Source organism: Amblyomma mixtum, chromosome 1 (genome assembly GCF_055824585.1).
Source record: "Amblyomma mixtum isolate Tamu chromosome 1, ASM5582458v1, whole genome shotgun sequence".
Lineage (NCBI taxonomy): Eukaryota > Metazoa > Arthropoda > Arachnida > Ixodida > Ixodidae > Amblyomma > Amblyomma mixtum.
The window spans coordinates 319,065,534-319,086,842 of record NC_143012.1 but is presented as its reverse complement, the minus strand read 5'-3'; the positions used below and the strand labels follow the sequence as shown (position 1 = coordinate 319,086,842).

Sequence of the window (21,309 nt, the reverse complement as noted above, 5' to 3'; positions counted from 1 at the left end):
TTCAAAATCTTCAGTAATAAGACTGTACGAGTCCAACTTGTCGCATTCAATGTCATCTGACACCAGTAAAGCCACTCCACCCCCCCGGAGGCCGGAGCGGTTCAAGTAATAAGTTTTGTAATTGGTCATCCTGAAAACGTCGGAATCATCTGTGCTCCAAGTCTCACTGAGCATGATCAAAGAAAAAGGAAATGAAAATTCGCCAAAGAACTCCTCTAAACACAATATCTTGTTTTTTACAGAGCGTGCGTTCAGGTGAATAGCGTTAAGCGTTGTCAGCGCAACACACGAAGCAGTGCGGTTCAAGTCACTCGGCAGATAATACATCTGCTGCATTTCGATTATGTTTCAAGAAGAAACTCGAAAGATACCATGCTGAGTGCTATAGCCGATCCAAATCGCTCTTTCCCTTCACATGAATGGCACTCATTCCCTCACTTCGCCTAACGAAAACCTTTCCATTGACATACCAAGTGAACTTATAGCCTTTTTCTTTGGCACAGACTTTAGTTGCCTGAAGCAGTTCTCTATTTCGGCGTGTTAAATTTTCTTGCATGAAAATGGGCGGGTCGCTATCTTTTAAGTTCTTCTTATTCTTCAACCAGTTTTCTCTTGTAGCTTGCTTCGCAAAACGCACAATGATGCCTGGCGTCTTATCACGTTTAGCGGGAAGTCGATGAACAGTTGCTATCTCCGATTCCATCAAGCGAGGCACTCGAAGTTTATCAGCCACGTTATTCAATATGACTGTTAGATCCTCATCCTGCACTTCTTGTATGCCATGCAGTTCCAAGTTCAGCTGCCTGCTTCGGAATTCAAGATCGTGTATCTCCTTTTCAAACTGATCTTGTGCTGCCTGATTTGAGTCATCCTTTTTCTCAAGCTCCGATATCCTCTTCTTTAGGTCCATGATATCAGCCTCTTGATGGCCGACCTTTTGCTCAAATTCATCAAACTTCGAAGATATGAAGCTAAGAGACTCCTCCATGCTTTCAATTTTTTCTGCCAGGGGCATCAGCCGCTCTAGCTTTTGGTTAATTGAGAAGAGCGCAAGTTTGATATCTGTTTCAGAGCCACTACTCTCTTTACTACATGTATTGCTACTTCCTGCACTTCTGCATGATGGGCACTGCCACGCTTTCTTTGTGGCCTCATACTTCGATTTGAAGGTCTTTTCAGTAAGACCAGCACATTTTCCAAAGTGATAGTTGCTCTCGCATTTGGAACATTCCACAAATGGCTCATCCTCAGAGATGATCACATCACACGTGCTACAGGAATCAGACATTGCTTGAAGTGTACAGAAGTACTCGCAAAAGGAATCTCAGTAATGCAAAAAGCATAGCAAATGTCAACAAATGGCAGCAAATGGCAGCAGCAGCAGCAGCAGCATAAATACTATTAAAATAGATATTATGGAAACATACGCTTACTAACCTGCAAAAGAGCAGTTTTTCAAATGGTGTTCACGGCTTGCTGCCGCTGCTGCCAAGTGACGGGCGGCCGAAGATGCTCCGCTTTTTGTTGGGTCGAGCTGGCTGGGTGCGCATGTGCAGATGACTTCTTGCCAGGAAATCCCTCGTCACTGGGGCGGATCCGTGAAATGTAGAGCCAGAAGTCGACGCAGCGCTTCGAATGCACGTTCGGTGGGGCCTCGAAGTAGACGGCACTGCAAAAGAGCAGTTTTTCAAATGGTGTTCACGGCTTGCTGCCGCTGCTGCCAAGTGACGGGCGGCCGAAGATGCTCCGCTTTTTGTTGGGTCGAGCTGGCTGGGTGCGCATGTGCAGATGACTTCTTGCCAGGAAATCCCTCGTCACTGGGGCGGATCCGTGAAATGTAGAGCCAGAAGTCGACGCAGCGCTTCGAATGCACGTTCGGTGGGGCCTCGAAGTAGACGGCACTGCAAAAGAGCAGTTTTTCAAATGGTGTTCACGGCTTGCTGCCGCTGCTGCCAAGTCGCCTTCGCCTTCGCTACCATACGCCTTCGCTTCCATCTAGGGAGACGATGCGACTTGTGCGAAGTGCCGTGTTTGTCTCGTTCGTTTCGTTTCTTGGTACTGGGAGTCGGGCTTGTACCGTGATGCTCACCGATACCACTGCGTCGTCGTTTCCACCTGGGGACGTGATACGACTTATGCGGACTGCCGTGTTTGTCTCGTTCGTAACGTTTCGTGGTCCAGGGAGTCGGGCTTGTTGGATCATTCTGCATCCTGCCGCGCTTTCGTCGAGGTGCTGGTTTTATGGATGATCCAGCTCGTCTTGGCAATGGCTTCTGCATTGTAGTAACTGCAGCAGATGCGAAAGGTGCGCCGTGTCGTTGGAGGCACGTCTCGTGGCCAACTCGTGTCGGTAGTGGCTGCTGCACCGTAATATCCGTAGCTGGGGCGCGGGGCCCGTCGTGTCGTAGGGAGCCCGTTCCGTGGCTCGATCTCGGTGACACCGGCTGCTGTACCGTAGTGTCCGTGGCAGGGGCGCGGGGTCCGTTGTGTCGTTGGGAGCCCGTTTCGTTATCTGCTTGCGGTGACACCGGCTGCTGCACCGTAGTGTCCGTGGCAGGGGCTCGGGGTCCGTCGTGTCGTTGGGAGCCCGTTTCGTGGCCCGCTTGCGGCGACACCGTGTGCTGCACCGTAGTGTCCGTGGCAGGGGCGCGGGGTCCGTCGTGTCGTTGGGAGCCCTTTTCGTGGCCCGCTTGCGGCGACACCGTGTGCTGCACCGTAGTGCCCGTGGCAGGGGCGCGGGGTCCGTCGTGTCGTTCGGAGCCCTTTTCGTGGCCCGCTGGCGGCGACACCGTGTGCTGCACCGTAGTGTCCGTGGCAGGGGCGCGGGGTCCGTCGTGTCGTTGGGAGCCCTTTTCGTGGCCCGCTTGCGGCGACACCGTGTGCTGCACCGTAGTGTCCGTGGCAGGGGCGCGGGGTCCGTCGTGTCGTAGGGAGCCCGTTTCGTTGCTGACCTGTGTCGACAGTGGCTGCTGGTCCGTGCTGTCACTCGTATCGTGTGACACTTGTCGTTGAGCAAGAAGCCTCCGCAGATGATCTCTCTCGGCCAGCAGTCTTTCGAATTCCGCCCTCTCGGCTTGGCGGCGAGCGTTGTCGTCCATGATCCGCGTCACGAGGTCGTCCTTGCGGCCGCTGCACGAAAGTCCTCGGCATCGGAGCTCTTCCACCAGTTGCCGTTTCTTCAAGGTGGTCAGTGCGTTGCGTGCTGCCGATGCCAGAAGGGACAGAATGAGCGGGGACTCCAAGCTCACCGTCGGCGTTCTGCTGGGCTCCACGTTGTCGGCTCGGTCTTCGTTCACGGGTGACGCCTCTGCAGATCCTGTCGGCTGCGCCATGTTAGCAAGAAGTGGCCGGATTCTTTTCGAATTAAGAAAACAGGTTTAATTTAAAACTTAAGGATACAAGAATGAGATAACTGGATTATTGAAACGTAGGAGGTTCGGCGGATCTGCAGAGTCGGGAGGGCCTCGCCGACGCGTCTCGTATCGTCGGCGCCTCCCGGTCGTCTCTCCCTCATGCTGCAGCGGTGGGGCTTTTATAGCCTGAGGAACGGTGGCCGCTCCGAACTGGCCAATCCAAAGGCGGCACTCCGAAAGGACCAACCAGCGACCGCGCGGCCAACCGCTTCAAATCTTGCCGCGCGCGCTGGCGTCCGGGGGAGGAGGAAACGGCGCCTCGCTGTCTGGCCTCTTGTGACAAGTCCAGACGTGTTGGTTGAAGATACTTCTCCTTACGACTCCGCTGCCGTAAGGAGCAGCATCGTGGCTTGTCAAGGGGGACGCTCGTAGGAGAATGTTAGGATGCGGGGCGCCTCGTGGTCGCTGAGCAGGAGCGTTAAATGTCGTGTGCTGGCGTGTTGGGACCGCATGGCTCGTCAGAAATGTGAATGCTGACACACACACACACACACACACACACACACACACACACACACACACACACACACACACACACACACACACACACACACACACACACACACACACACACACACACACACACACACACACACACACACACACACACACACACACACACACACACACACACACACACACACACACACACACACACACACACACACACACACACACACACACACACACACACACACACACACACACACACACACACACACACACACACACACACACACACACACACACACACACACACACACACACACACACACACACACACACACACACACACACACACACACACACACACACACACACACACACACACACACACACACACACACACACACACACACACACACACACACACACACACACACACACACACACACACACACACACACACACACACACACACACACACACACACACACACACACACACACACACACACACACACACACACACACACACACACACACACACACACACACACACACACACACACACACACACACACACACACACACACACACACACACACACACACACACACACACACACACACACACACACACACACACACACACACACACACACACACACACACACACACACACACACACACACACACACACACACACACACACACACACACACACACACACACACACACACACACACACACACACACACACACACACACACACACACACACACACACACACACACACACACACACACACACACACACACACACACACACACACACACACACACACACACACACACACACACACACACACACACACACACACACACACACACACACACACACACACACACACACACACACACACACACACACACACACACACACACACACACACACACACACACACACACACACACACACACACACACACACACACACACACACACACACACACACACACACACACACACACACACACACACACACACACACACACACACACACACACACACACACACACACACACACACACACACACACACACACACACACACACACACACACACACACACACACACACACACACACACACACACACACACACACACACACACACACACACACACACACACACACACACACACACACACACACACACACACACACACACACACACACACACACACACACACACACACACACACACACACACACACACACACACACACACACACACACACACACACACACACACACACACACACACACACACACACACACACACACACACACACACACACACACACACACACACACACACACACACACACACACACACACACACACACACACACACACACACACACACACACACACACACACACACACACACACACACACACACACACACACACACACACACACACACACACACACACACACACACACACACACACACACACACACACACACACACACACACACACACACACACACACACACACACACACACACACACACACACACACACACACACACACACACACACACACACACACACACACACACACACACACACACACACACACACACACACACACACACACACACACACACACACACACACACACACACACACACACACACACACACACACACACACACACACACACACACACACACACACACACACACACACACACACACACACACACACACACACACACACACACACACACACACACACACACACACACACACACACACACACACACACACACACACACACACACACACACACACACACACACACACACACACACACACACACACACACACACACACACACACACACACACACACACACACACACACACACACACACACACACACACACACACACACACACACACACACACACACACACACACACACACACACACACACACACACACACACACACACACACACACACACACACACACACACACACACACACACACACACACACACACACACACACACACACACACACACACACACACACACACACACACACACACACACACACACACACACACACACACACACACACACACACACACACACACACACACACACACACACACACACACACACACACACACACACACACACACACATAAACACACACACACACGTATATACATCCTTTCTGTACATAACTTTGTAGAATAAATACCATGAAAGAAAGAAGAAAAAGTCGGCATAGCATAGTGGTTAGCACGCTCGGCTATGGAACGGAAGGATGGTCGCTCGGTTCTCGTCGTGCACAAGATTTTAGTATTTTTTCTGGTTAATGACTAGCTAAATTATGACTTGTGACTAGTAATGACTAGTTATGACTTTCACTTCAGATGTAACGGACGGACGGACAGAGCCATGGCCGCAAGTACGAGCCATTAATGTCTTTCGCCTTAAAACGTAGACAGTGGACAACATGAGGTGGTGCGAAAACACAAGGCCGCATTGTGTTGTCCACAGCCCCTTTGCCCGCGTCTTATGCGGTTTCGCGTCCCTATTTACCAATTGGCCTACAACTGTACCGTCCCGAGATGCATGATGCCGTACAAAACGAACTTAGAAGTAAACACAATCGAATTAGAAGAAATGATTTGGTTATTTCAACGCATAAGTGTCCTACAGTGTTCCCACTCAAAATTTCCTCTCACTTCTGCATGCGTACTTTGTCGCGGCAACGCTTCCACGTGCCCAAGACCGAGCTCACTACAATAAGAGGACATACCTCCTATGCCTTTAATACCGTGCACCGCACACACGACAACGTCGAGGGGGAGCATAGGTTATCAGTGTTATCCAAGTAATCTTGGAAGATGAAGAGGATGAAGCGGTAGTAGTAGACAAAGATTTAGGCAGATATCTTTTGGTGCGAGCGCCAAAGGATTTGCATTGGGTTCAATTTGTGGGAATCTCCATGATAACATAATTGAAACTGGTAGGTTGATTTGCTAACTCCTTTAAAAGTCTTGAAGTTTTCTTTTTTTTTCACCAAAATGTTCTTTATTTCACTTCAAATATTCTCCTGTCGTTTTTCATGAATACATTTTTCAAAATTCACGTTTGTCTCCGATATTTTGTCGTAATCCTATGAAAATTTCCTTATACCACTATACCTTGGCGAATTCCCACACGTGGGTATGTGCCATTATAAAGAGGATGAAGAAGAAGAAAAAAATATGTCCTGATAAAACACATGGCTGTGGCGGGGGGGGGGGGGGGCATGTTTGCAGCAGTTGCGCACAGCGCTTCGAGTCTGTAGCTGCGAAGTTTAACACAGAAAAGGAATGAAGGATTTCTTATTCTCTCAGACAGCTTGTCTCAAAGACGTTGTCTCCGAACGGATGAGAAAAGGAAACACTAAATGAGACAGCGCTTACAGAAAATGGGAAGAACGGAGCACGGGAGGTACTCTCCCATCCCTCAATATCCCGAGCTTTGGTTGTAGGCTCGGGGGGGGGGGGGGGGGGGATTTTCCCCTTTCTCGTCCCGAACATACGCCGTGCGATGCCTCGCGACCATGTCTTTTTTTTCTTTTATTTACTCTTTCCTGCGCCGTTATGACCTGTAGCACGCGAGCGCGCCTCCATCCAGTATACGACACCTCTGCTCATGGCGTGAGTAGTAGCCATCGGCTCCTCCCGGCGACATGTCGAGATACTGTGCGGAGCCACTTACACGAGCTGTGCTCATTCCACTCTCGTCCGGCAGCAGCCGCAGCGCTCCGCGAGCGATCTTTCAGGGTAGTGGTCAGAAATCCTAACATGGTTAGTAATCTTAGATTTGGAGCGCTTAAAAATGTATACTTGTCAATCTCTCTGCGACAGAAATGAAAGCTAGCCGGGAGCACACTGCGGTTGCGCTTGGCAGTTTTTTAATGCGCAACTTTATATTGGTTTCTTGCTGCCAAAAATTGGAGGGGACACTTAAGCTCCGCCTTAAGGGCATGACGTCATACATGCAGTGCCCATATATGCAGAATTAATCATTCTCTACCTTCCATATATAGATCCCTAGGAGTCCTCATAGCACTCCTGCTGCAGTGGTGCAGTGGTTAAGCGATGCGCCACTGCTCTGCGATGGCAGGGGCTGCCCCCAGTGGGACTTGCGAAACCCAAGTTGCTCTTCCCGAGCAACCACTCGCGACCAGTCATTAACTGCCACGGTGGTCAGTTTGCTCACAATACGGTGGGCAGCGGAGATGACACAAGAAGGTCCCATGGTCTAGGTGGGCCACCTATGTTGCTTCTCTGGGGATTTCTCGCTTACAACGCCGACTACGCTCACGACGCAGAATTTACTGCATGAAGGGAACCTTAAATGCATCAAGTAAAAATTGTTTGCGTACTCGAGCGTCGTCGTATAAAAACATGGGATGGGATAACAACATAAAAACAATACCACTAATAACTAGAGTGGTAAAAAATTAAGAGCTCCTATATTTGCGAAAGTGCTGCTGAAATTTGGGCTGCCGTTTTTGACATCAAATACAAAAAAAAAAACTATGCAAACATTGTGCGTATGAATCGGACATAACACTGAGTGAAAGGCATTTTGCATTGTGGGACGAGACAGCGGCTGGAATGCCTGCGCCCTTCTTTTTCTTCTTTCCTCGTCTTCACACTCCGCGATCGAACTAGATAGTTCTAGATTCCGGACGCAACGATCATACCCTTAAAACACGCAAGGCCTCCACGCAACCCGTGTTGCAACTTCTCTGCCGCGTATCCTCCCTGCACAAAGGTTTAGACGAAGCGGACAGCATGAAAGTAGTGCATGCTTTTACACTTAGCCGCATTTTATACCCCCCCCCCCCCCTCCCCATATCTTAAGCTGAACCGCATGGAAATAGATCGAGTGAATGCCATGATTCGTCTTGCAACCAAGGCAGCCTTAAACCTACCTCGCAGCACTAGCACAGCCAAACTCCTTGAATTAGGCATGCATAACACCTTTCAGGAACTAGTAGACACGCACCTTCAGACACAGTATCTAAGACTTGCCGCGAGCGCAATTGGCAGGCATATCCTCGCTTCCCTTCGCATCAACATTCCCGTTAATCAGTCGTCCCTTACAGCCATTCCTCGACACATTCATACCCCCCTCGTTGTTAAACCCCTTCCTCGGAATGTTCGTCCCCAGTACCACATAGGTCGCCGCACTGCTCGCGCTAAGGCCCTTCACAAGTATTACGGACAAGCCCAGGACGCCACTTGGGTAGACGCCGCATGCACAACGCATGAAGCTGTAGCAGTTGGTTACCAGCCAGCCCTAGCACAGCCCCTCAAACACCGCCTTCCCTCGGGCTCTACGTCTGAGGAGGCAGAGGAAACCGCCATGAGCCTAGCCCTTGTACATTCCAATGCAAACTACTTCTTTAGCGACTCCAAAACGGCTCTGTTCAACTTCGCGAGAGGCAGGATTCACGCCCCTGCTTGGGAGTTATTGAACACCCCCACCAAAAACTTACCACGCAGGGTAGAGCTCCAGTGGGTGCCGGCTTACCCTGGGAATCCAGGAAACGAGGCTGCCTATAAATTGGCCCGAGGTTTGATTTGCCGGGCCTAGGACGGCCTCGGTCCAGGCTTATCGAGAGAACGGGCGCACACCTTTGCAGAGCTCACGCAAATGCCCCGCTTGGACCGTCGGACTTATCCTCCTCCACACCCCTCCCTTACCCACTCCCAACAGATCATCTGGAGACGCCTCCAGACCCGCTCTCTCTCATCCCCTCAGCTGCTATCTCACTACTGTGGCACCTCCCCTGCATGCTCCTTGTGTGGCGACCCTCACGCCACACTATCCCACATCCTTTTCGGCTGCCCTGCTGATCCTCCCCCTCAGGGACAGCCCGCGCTATCAAGTTGAGAGGACTGGGAGGTCGTGCTCTCGTCTGTGGACCCGCCATCGCAGCTTGCTGCGGTGTTTCGGGGTGCCGACGTCATGAACAAACACCACATGAACGTTCAGACGTAGTGTGGGACCGAGCGATGGTCCAGGGACCCAAGGGGGGTCTAAACACACTTGCCGTAATGAAGTTTTTTTCTCTCTCCCTCAACAGGAAACTGGCGCAAAAGACGTGGACAAAAGAGACAAACACGACAGGACCAGCGCCATTCCTGTCGTGTTTGTCTCTTTTGTCCACGTCTTTTGCGCCATTTTCCTGTTGAATCATGAACCAGCTAGCCCAAACTAGAGTTCTTCTTGAGTTTTTTTTCTCTCTTTCTCTCTCGTTCTACAACGCCTTTCCTTACAACCTTCCTCCCTTTACTTGAGGCGCGGTTCATTGCCTGCCGAGAAATGAGACAGCCACTGCGCCATTTCCTATCCTCAAAAATCACCATAGCTTGCCTAGCCACAACTTGCCTAGCGCGGCAGGTGGCAATTAATGATCGGTCCAGAGAGGTCACCTCACCTTATAACGTCATCCCAACCTGCCCACTGAGTTGTGAGTAACCTAGTTTTTAGACAGCAGCCTAGATAGAGAATCGAAATAAAAAATCAGAAAATAAACTGCGACATATGCAAATGTCGGCACCGTAACGGCATAGCGGATACCTGCTGGTGCAGCTAGCGGTCCGAGTACGGTGTTTGATGGACCGAGAATTGCAAAGAAACTGACGTAAACAGACAGAACTTGCTACAGAGCTGCGACAAATGTGAAATGTAAAACTATCGTTCCACTCTTAAGGTGTTCACCACTTAAGAATGACTCAATCGTCCCCACAATTTTTTCATCGCTGTCAAGTTTATATCGCTCAGTCAAAAGCCCAAGAGCTTTCTCGCCTTTCCACATCTTACACATACACCTCACTCACCGCTAGCCGTCCAACCCGCAGTCTACTCCGTACTCTGTAGCACTGACGGACTCGAGACTCAGTGAAGCACGCGGTCTAGAATAGAGATGATGGCTGTCATGAGCACTGGACATTAGCATTGACAACAGCGAATAGGTGCGCTCACGGAATGAGCTCCAAGTCACTTTGCTCGGGTGCAGCCTCTCGACTGACGGATAAGTTTAATGTGCACTACAGAGATTCAGTGCCTCATTTGCAAAGCGATCTTTGTCTTGTTGGGTCTGCGTCGGGAAAAAGAAAGGTGTCCGAGTCGAGATGGTACTCGACGCCTGCAGTGTCCGGCAGGCGAACCTGTCGCTTCAGTGTCGGCTGGCCACTTCACAGCTCGGCTGACATCCGCTCGGCAAAGACTGACATTCTGCTTGCTTTCATCGGGCTGTTAAAATCCCAAGCATGAAATCCTTTTAGTTTATTTATTTTTTTCTCTGTACTCATCAAGGCCATCTATCTAGGTTCTTGCACACGGGGTAATCATTGGCAAATCGGGAGCATTATATAGGGGACAATTAGCTGTTTTTCACGAAAATCTTACTCGTATATTAAAAACAAAAATCGCCGCAGGGTTTACGCCGACGGCTGAGGAATTCCAAAATTTCAGTAAAATATGCCTTATAGTGAAAAAACAAACAAGAAACCTTTTAGAGCGCACCAAGCCATATTCGAACCACGCTAGAGAGGCGCGGAGCGAGCAGGAGCCTTCTGCCCTAGACAACTGAGTCCTTTTTCTGTTTTTCTTTATTGTGCACTCGGTAATCGACACAACGACCCTTGTATTAGTAGCCCCGACCGTGCTACTCACTGCGCGGACAAGAGATTGTAATGTTAAAAATACGGTAAGTATTTAATGCGTGAATGTCCAGTTGCGGCTGCGGCTTTCCCCATTCACCGAGAAGGGAAACAGCACATATAATCACCATCAGCATGATCATCATCACCACCACCATTACCACTGCTATCATCGCCACCATCATCATCCGCCACTTTTCATGCCGGCTACATTCGTACTGCGGCTAAACGTGCTGATCAGCTGTGGATGGTGAAGCACCTGCGCACAGCAGGTGGACGAGTCTCAATGCGAGGTTCCGGATCTGGAACGTCACCTGCGTGTCTTGTCACAGCAGAGGAACCCTCTAGTAAGCGCTAACCGCTGGCAGCTCTATGCGAGCGCATGTGCCGCTGCGGCCGAACAAGAACAACGCGCGAACTACGGCCTAAGCACGTATGAGACTTTACCGATGTCTGTTCACAGAGTCCAGCTAACAGGCTCTGCGATTCGTCTTATAGTCACGAGGTCCGTGCTTCAAAGCATTCCATGCTAGCGCCTACTATCGGCGACGGACCAAACTGTAAGTTTCTTTGTTCAGGTGTGCAGGCTTAGCCATTCGAACATTTGCAACGGCGGTTGGATGCCTTCGACACGGGAATATGCTAACTTTTAAATAAGCTTTTACAGCGAATGCTGTTATTGATGATTTTCATGAAATCAACGCCACGCTTTGGCGGCGCAGTGAACTAATCCAAGAAGGACTTGCGCGCATTGAACCGCATCGTTTGCTACGTTGTCTGAGTGACTCGCTGGTACTTTCAGAGGTGGTTGCCAGAATTTCGCTGTAAAGATATACCTCAGGAATGCTGTTGTATGAATGTTTGCGTGAAAACGAGACAGAAGAGTAGCTAAGCGCTAATGAGCGAGTTCGTATAATTCTGCTTTCCGTACAGGAATATGTGAGACCGTACATGACCTAACGGCTTTCGCTGCGATATAAAGTTTTAAGCCATAAGGATAACCGGTTTTGTTCGGCGCTTTCTAGGCTCGGTGTGCGGCTGGGCTCTGTCGTCTTGCCGGAAAGAAAACGCAAAGCAGTCGCGTTCGTCTCCGCGGTGGATATACAAATGGCTCACAATACAATGTCCACGCAGACTTCTGGTAACAGGATGCTGCGGGAAATTAATAAGCCCCTTTCACCTTTGTGCACTACTTGATGCCAGTGCTGTTTTTCTCTAGCGCACAGTGCGTACTTATTTGCTGCCTTATCGACAATTCTGAAGCAGTCGACTGATCGCATATATACATACCCCCCCCCCCCCCCCCCCCCTTCCTTCCACCTATGCGCACACACAGAAGCACGCCAATGTTTTCAACCTCCGGTTATTGCTGCTGGACGGCAAAATCAGAGAGAGCAATTAAACAAAAACAACCGCAACATGACCAATCCTACGAAGTAACGGCCACTGGCGTTGCAGCCGAAAGCAATTATGTAAAAGAAAGGACCCCAGAAAAAATGCTACCAAGAGTACCGTCTATACGGAGGACAGCAAACGGTGTTGTGCGGCGCTCAAGTAAACCCACGAGCCCGTTATCACGCATCATTCAGCGCTGCGCCCTCAGCAAGAAGGGATACACGAACCCAGGTAGAAAAGAGAAAACGGGTCAGACCGTCTTCTCCCGCGATGGTTTGGGAAACGAGAGCGCCTGTGTCGAATGGACGCCGATCGTAGGTGGGCCGCCTAAGTTTCGTTCATCGATCTGGACAGGAATAGAGAACACGGAGTCAACGACTCTCTCTCGATACCGTAATGAACCGCGACAACACTGTGAGCACAAAAGACGTGCTCTGTCTGGGAGTGTATGGTTAGGGTCCGACGCCAGTTGAAAAAAAAAATATAATAGAAGGAACGATATAAAGAAACCATACTTTTCGTTGCTGGTGGAAGATGGCCTACTTTGTTACACTTTTCCGCAGTAAAAAAAAAAAAAAGAATCAGCGAAGAGATGTCCGTGTAGGGAAACACAGCAGCGTAAAGCTGACCATTCAGCGGTCGATGGTGCAAAAGTGGACGCTTCAAGAGTCGACAGTGCTCTTATTTTTAGCTGAATATTTTGAGTGTTCTATACATTCAATTATTTTTGTTTGTTTGCAGACTGTGGAGCTGTGAACTTTGCTTCAGGTATAACGCGCTAAGGCAACGAAGGCCAACATGAGCGTCCGATTATTGAGGCGAACACATCTTTTTTCCTTATGAGTGGCGAGGACAGGATTTCTCACCACGGCTTGTGGACAGGAACTGTGGACCAAGCGTGTCCTTATAAACTTTCGATAAGGGTGTCATTACAATTTGTAATGATTAATAATGAATGAATGCAAAGATGAGACGACATAATTACTAAACAAGAGACTTAATTAAATAATAAGGCATATATATCGCTAATCACTTCGAGTAATTCATGAAATTGCTGAATTGCTACGAATTCATCCAGAATTGCACAAACAACAAAATATTAATGTTCATTGATTAATAATTAACAAAAGGCTAATGACTAGATATCGATAGGTATTAATAATTAAAAAATATTGCTTAATTAGCTACTAACTTGGAGCGTAACGGTGTGAAGAAACAGAGGCGGCAACGGAACTTGAAATGCTTTCGCACTTCTGCACGTAAGGAGACGTAAGTGCCGCTTTAATTTTTGAAGCCAGAATTCAGAAACGAGTTTTCATGCATACTGGATGACTTCTTCCCAAACGTGGCATAGATCTAGAAAGATAGTAAATGATACCACAGACAAGAGGCCAGGCAAATAAAAAAAAAACTGCTGCGTTAATCCACAGCGACTTCGTATTCGGGCTTTTCTTGTGGTCATCTCATGTCCGCTTTGGCACCCGCTCCACTTCTGGACAAAAATGAAGAATCGACTGTAAAAAAAGTTCCACTATTCTCGGAACGATGCTCTTTTGGTGAACAGTGTAAAATGAAGCAATCTCGGTAGGAAATACAACGCAACAACTTTAGCTTATTGAATGGGCACTTGATGCCGTAAGATAAAGCGCGTATGCCGCCCGGTTTCCGGTTTTCTTATTAGCTGCGCGTAATCAGAGACTACTGCAGTCTTAATAAACTACACTGAATAATAGAGTGTATATATGCGTGCATATGGGTTATCTTTAGTACGAACCGGTAAAAGAGAAATACAATTTTGCGCACAACGGCTAATTAAAAAAAAGAAAAGAAATGATCGACGCCCTAACTTTCGTATCATCTCTCATTCATAAAGATTTCTGCTTTGCTACATGCGGCTGTATTTTGTATTCAGGAATTCCCTCACGTAACACCTCTCCATGGTTAATCTGCGTTCAAGCGCACGCCATCAGGCTATATGGGGTACAAATGGTTTCGAACTCACAAAAAATAACAAAAAAAACTCAAATCTGTGATAGGTTATCACAGAAATGTTACGAATTCTCTCCCTGGGTTCCTAGTTTTATGCAATGTACTCAGAGCCCGCACGTATTATTAATTCATCCCCGTTTCCTTTGGGCTATTTAAAGACGTGCGAATGAATGCACAACGCGCCCTCTCACTGCGTCCCTGACAATGAACGGCTTCACCCATACTCCTTTAAAGATATTGATATGCTCAGGCGCAAAATTAAGCTACAAATAAGAGAGCCCTCTCTCGCGTACACGTGTGGAAACGCACGCACGCACACGCTTCCGCACGCACTCTTAATGATGTCCGGTCCGAATCGGGACAAGCGCTCTGAAAATGTCCGTGATGTCATGTATCGAGCGGGAAACCTACGACGGCGGCCCCTCGCTGAGGCCCTCCCGTCGTCTAGCCGGCGGCGGCGGCGGCGGTCGGCCCAAATCCCTTCGCGGGGGATTGTTGCAAGCCCCGTCGGCGTTGCCCTTCCACCCCTCCTTGCTTACCACTTTGATCCCGTTCGCGTGCAAGAATAAAAACGGCTAGACAGCGCCGCACGCTCATTTGCCGAGCGGGTCGATCCGGCCACGCAATGACGATGCCGCACACGCACCGAGGAGTCTGCCGACGGTGCGACCGACGCCGATGGGCTTGTGCGTCGCCGCAGAAAGAAGGCCAGAGGGCCCACACGGACGCGCCTGGCCTAAAGCTCCAGGTTTGGACGCCTAGGAGTGGCAAGTGAAAAGTGGCTGCTTGGGGCGCAACTCTCAAAGGCCAACATATTTTTGTTCTCTATGCAAAGCGTCCAAGTTTGTATAGTTATAGACTTAGTAAATGGTTCTCAGCTTCCACCTCCCCCTCTCCACCTTTTGCCATTGTTCGTCTTTTGGAAGGGTTAAGGTCGCAGACCTGGTGAACGCAAAAAGGTGGTGAAGACACCACACCTGGTGCCCTGGTGCCTGTCGACACGAGTAGAAATTTAGATTACATTCTTTAGCGTGAGATACTTGGGTGATGCTCTACGAATTCGTGCAGTTAAATTAAGATTGCAACTTAATGAAAATTGCTAGAGCTGTGCTGCTAGAAACCACTTGCACATTGCTATCAATGGCCCACAGCCAGACGGAGAGGAACGCAATGCAATTAAAAATAGGCACTTTTAAAATCTGAAAAAAAAGGAACCTTCGGAATTTTGCATTGCTAAAAAAGATAATTCGATTTATAAAGATGAAGCGTTTTTATTTCCCATTCACGGCTAACGTCTGACGTCTAACGTGTCGCCGAACCAGAGGCCGAACTTGGGACCAAACAACTTAGAAACATTCCGAAAATTTCCGTGCGTACGTTTTACAGAAGAAAGAATTTGCCCATACGATATATTCATGACTGTAATTCCAACCATTACCAGCAGAAACAGTGTACCTTCGTTTCCGTATGCCTTAGAACCCTAGGTCATCGCCGTTGCCTGCTACTGGTTGTGTTCTAATCGGCAGTTTCTGGCACTGCATATACAAAACCGTCGACGTCATCTATCATTCGTTACTTCCGCATTTCCAAACGCTTTGCGGTCGGGACGCGGAGAGCGCTATTCATCTGGATGAGCAATGGTTGAGGACGGCGCCTGAAACCATGAAAGTGGCCGAGGAGACGATGTGCACTGACTAGGTCGACGAATAGCAGCGGCTGAAGGCTCATCCAGGTGCCAAAAGACTTTTCCAATACCCGAGCGCGGATAGAACGCCTTTCCTACAATGCAACGCATTTATGCTTACATCTGCTCTTGAACACGAGAGAGACTATGTTTATATTTCTATGTATAAATAGGCCGCACGAATCTCGACATAGAAGTTTTAAAGACATCGAAGACATCGAAGACATGATGGACGTGCAGTAACTGCGATTCGTTGACGACTAAGCGTTGTTCGAAGACACATTCAAATTATAATGAATTAGTAACGAAACAAAAGCCTTCTAAAAGAACGGTGAGACAAAAATGTTGTTGAGATGCAGAATCTTCTCCTTACAACGACATTTTCTGCGCTTTAAAAACAATACGATACCAGGTTATGCGTTTCCCATCTGATTTAAAGGCACAGAAAATTATCACAGCTAAGGTTAAATAGAAAATACAGATTTGCGCTTGAATACGCTAAACCGTGAAAGGCGGAAAAAGGCGGCCACTAAGGCTTGAAACTCACAAGCGCATTTCGAAATTTAACTCCATGATCTGCTTATGCCCTATGTAGGCACCCCTCGTAGACTGTTGTGCTCCGAGCGAAAATTTTTTTATTAAGGTAGCTAAGAACCAAGTTAGGCTACAAAAATAAATGTCGATTTATTTCGTGTGTTTTAGAAACGAGATCAGGTAAGAGACACCATGGAATAGGCAGTCTTTCCCAGTGTTCTATGAGGCAATTAATTTAAGCTGTGTGGTCTCAGGTACGTACAGCAATATGCTAGCCCGGACTATTTTGACTGCTTGATAGTTCCGCTAATATACTGACTGCTTGAATAATACGCTAATTGGAGTGAGGTCAAGGGATCAACACTCATTGTTGTCGTTCGGACAACGGTGATTTCTATATCATGCAGCCAGTAAGCGAAGACCGGAAGAGTGTAAACAAGTGCGTGGAACTATCCTGCTAATTCTTTCTGATGGAGACAATGGTACATAATACAAGTAAGCACCATAGAAATGCGAGTTAGTATTTATATTAATAGTACATACTTTCCGTATACTCCCGAAGCGCTTTTAGTGGATCTTGATGCCAGTTTCCGATTCTTGTGTCCTTCCACATTTTCTTCAGTAGTGAGGGCGCTTCAAGTGAGCCGTTTATAATTTACCCTGAAATCCGCTCTTTGCAGCTTTCAGCGAGTGAGGAATCCATTATGTCTTTGTCGTGCTGCAAGACGTCACCTTATCGCCAGAAGCTTTTCGTAAAGACACGACGAGTGCAAGACGCCAGTGTACTGTGTGATGCACGGTGGCATAATTTCACTGACATTAGTAAAGTTATGTTGCTAAAGTACCTAGTCGGCTGGTTTGTTCGAACAGTGTTATGCAGTTCACCTCTCGCGTAACATTAAACCCTCGTATACGCGAATACGAGCTGGTTCGCTAAATTTTCACCACAATAATGGCATAACGAAATCTCTCAGTAAACTCAAATTAAAGCAACTTTTCGTGCTCGTTGCTAAATATCACAGCTTATCGTCCCGTGCCACACCATTATGCAGCACGCTGTTCGTGAATACGAACACGGTTGCAGTGTTTTGTGCCTTTCTTTTTCGTTTTTTACAAAGCTGGCAAAAAATATGATCACTTAGAAGTGAGTTCCTAATTTTGAACAATTTGATAATCTCCGCGGTCGACAGGTCTTCGTGAAAGTAAAGTTTCCATTTTGTTTTTCTTGCAAAAATCAATTATAAATGATTTTACTAAACCCATGATTGTGGTTGCATGTTTTGAAAGGGACATGTCGTATCATTTAATTTGCATTTATTTACAGCAATCTTTTATGACTTGCCCTTAACGATGTGTGAACAGAGAGCACTGAGTCGTCAGTGAGCTGCGACGGAATGAAAGAAAGGAAGAGAGAAAGAATGAAACAATGAAATAACAAGGGATAAAATGAACGAACAAGCTAATGAACAAACGAATGAATTAGTGAATGAAGTAATGGAATTAGGAATGAATGAAAGAAAGAAAGATAGAAAAAAAACAAAAGGTGGTAATAAACAAGTAAATAAAGAAAGAAGGAACGATAGAAAGAACGAATGAACAAACGAAAGGTCCACCTGGAAATATTCCAGTTTTCTTAAAAGAGGTTCTCTTTCGAAAGGGGCAGGCCAGAGTCGATGCTATAAGAAAATGCGATGGTAAATATAGTAACAGTGGTTAGATTGGGCCGAATAAATGAAGTGTCACCTTACGTTAGAGACGACATTCACTACCTGAACTTTGCTTCAAGTGCAGGACAGTGAAGTACTGTGTATTAGCTTCTGCGTAGCGTAGACCTAAATTGTCAAGTAATAAAAACAAATACAATAATATTTTACATTTTAATTTCAACGAGGGTTTACTCAGATGCCTGGGCCAGCCAGAGTCCAGTGCACAACAGTCCATAAAGTACAACTCCTGTGCGATTCACTATGCTCTATTAAGTGAAATTTAACTGAATTGGCAGCTTTGATGAGAACTCCGCCAATAAAGTGTGATTTGCTTCGTAATAGTACATTTAATTTCTTGTTTGCTTGTATTCGCGTATTCATTTTGCTGGCTCAGTGGTTCCATACATCTTATTTGCTTACAGATGTTGCTATTCTTCAGAAGCCTACATTGCGCCTGCACATCCGCTTCAATACCGCCCCTTCAACCTGAAATGCTTGTTCATCGCCACGAGATGTACTTTTATCTCGGTGACCCTCTGTGAAGAACAGAATTTATGTGCGCTATCTGTATAGACTGGCCCACCCTCTTCCACTCCTTATTACCGTTCTCGTAGTACTGGACAAGAAAGCAGTTTCTCACATATGCTTCGTTAACATCGCCTACCTACGCTTGTTCTGCTTCCTAACCCCCCTTTTCTTTTCGTATTTTTTAGACTCAGGACATGAGCGGAACGTTGCATGCATAGTTCTTGAAAAGAATCTCCGTAGAAGACAGAAAACAAAAGAGTTCTGGCGGTCTAGTTCTGAGCTTGCGACACTATTGCGGGGCTAGCAGTGCCAAGTAGCATAATGTAAACAAACGCTAGAAGCGCAATCAGAAGTCGGAAATAGTGACCAGTGTTCCTCCAGTTTTGCGCCTCTGTGTTTGCATCCCTCTCATAAAAAGAACACAGCATCACGCACCCACCTCTTTAAACTTTGAAAAGCTGGAACCGGAGCGCCGCAAACAAACAAAAAAAAAAGCCAGAAAAACCACTTCTCACTCACCACAATTCGGAATTGGACGGCCAGCTCCCTGCCGCTCCGAGTCATCGTGTTGTCAGTGCTGCCTAGATGCCGACAACAACGGTGCTAATCGCCGGTCAGCGCAGCAGAGGAGTCGGAGGCCCGTCTGTCGGGGGAGCGGGAGGGGGGGGGGGGGTAAAGCGCCGAGCAGACCCCGGGGAGTTTTAAGTATTCAGCAGGGGCGCGCGAACGGAGCAGCGTCGCGGCCTGCACACCACCGGCGTCGGAGCGACTGGTACGAGCGCTTGTCTGCCGGAGCGAGGGGGGACACGTGGTCGACGGCGTCGGCCACCCCGTCCACCACCAAACCACCACCGGCGGCAGCGTGGGCACCAAGACGACCCTATTGATTCCACTCAGCAGCAGCGGGCGCCGCTCGACGGGAACCGGAAGCCAGAAACGTACCGCGGGAGAAGGGGCTCGCACGTTGCTCTTTCGACTGCCACATTCTTCCCCGGTGTACGCGCGTTTATAACCTTTCTGGGACGGGCGGGCGCGCGTCGCGTTGTTCGTACGCGTCAGGGTCAGTGGCACAGGACGTACACACTCTTCCCTGGCTGCACAGAGCGTGTTGTGTTTATGCACAGAGCGGCATAAGGAAGTCGCTGCGAAGAGGAGAAAGCGATGTCTTGGTTAGGGACATTTAGCAAAGCGGATGCGTGTTGGATAGACGTATAGACAGTATTAGCGATGCCTGCTACTCGCTTTACTTGGTCGCGCACCTGCCATTACACTTGATCAGCAGGAGCGCTGGCAGGCGTGCAGCCACTGCACCTGACACGCGGCAGATCGGATGCGAATTATTCAGAATGTAACCTTACAATACATTTTATGTAATAATAAAAGGAAGCAATTGAGTCCTTACGTCCTCACTGAATGTGAAAGGTTTTTTTTTCTATATATGTGTGCGCTCGTATGGCCTGTTGTCGGCTGCCCAACCGAGTGCTCCAAGAAGCGTTCAGACACTGTTCGTTGAGAATAATATAATTTTGTCTGTAGCCACAGGCTTATCTGTTTTTTCAGCCAGCGCCCGCTTCGGCGGACGCGGTTGTTGCGCCGCGCGTCTTTTCTCTCTCTCTGTTAGTCTTTCCTCTTATCTTTCAACTCTTCTTCTATCTGCACGTGGCAGCGGTGGTGGCTCAGCTTGAGCCAGTCGGCAGGCCCGTGCACTTTTCTTTTCATCCTTCTCTCAGTCGCAACAACAACAGGCAGAACTGATAAATGAACAGTGCATGACACCAATTTTTCTACTACCGGACACTTTGTAGAGAGAAAACACACTGATCGTGGAAATAAACGGGTTGTCATTGTTACTGTTCGGTAA

The 21,309-nt window shown here is 48.5% G+C and overlaps 1 protein-coding gene across 1 annotated transcript in view; it reads right to left on the bottom strand.

The window, feature by feature from the left end:
• Positions 1-20,104, bottom strand: part of LOC149372630 (sodium- and chloride-dependent glycine transporter 1-like) — a 143,894-nt gene extending 123,790 nt beyond the window's left edge. The window contains exon 1 of the mRNA XM_089567159.1: positions 19,968-20,104. Coding sequence (XP_089423285.1) covers positions 19,968-20,012 — 45 coding nt within the window. The 5' untranslated portion in view covers positions 20,013-20,104. The remainder of the gene's footprint in view (positions 1-19,967) is intronic.
• Positions 20,105-21,309: the final 1,205 nt, after the last annotated feature.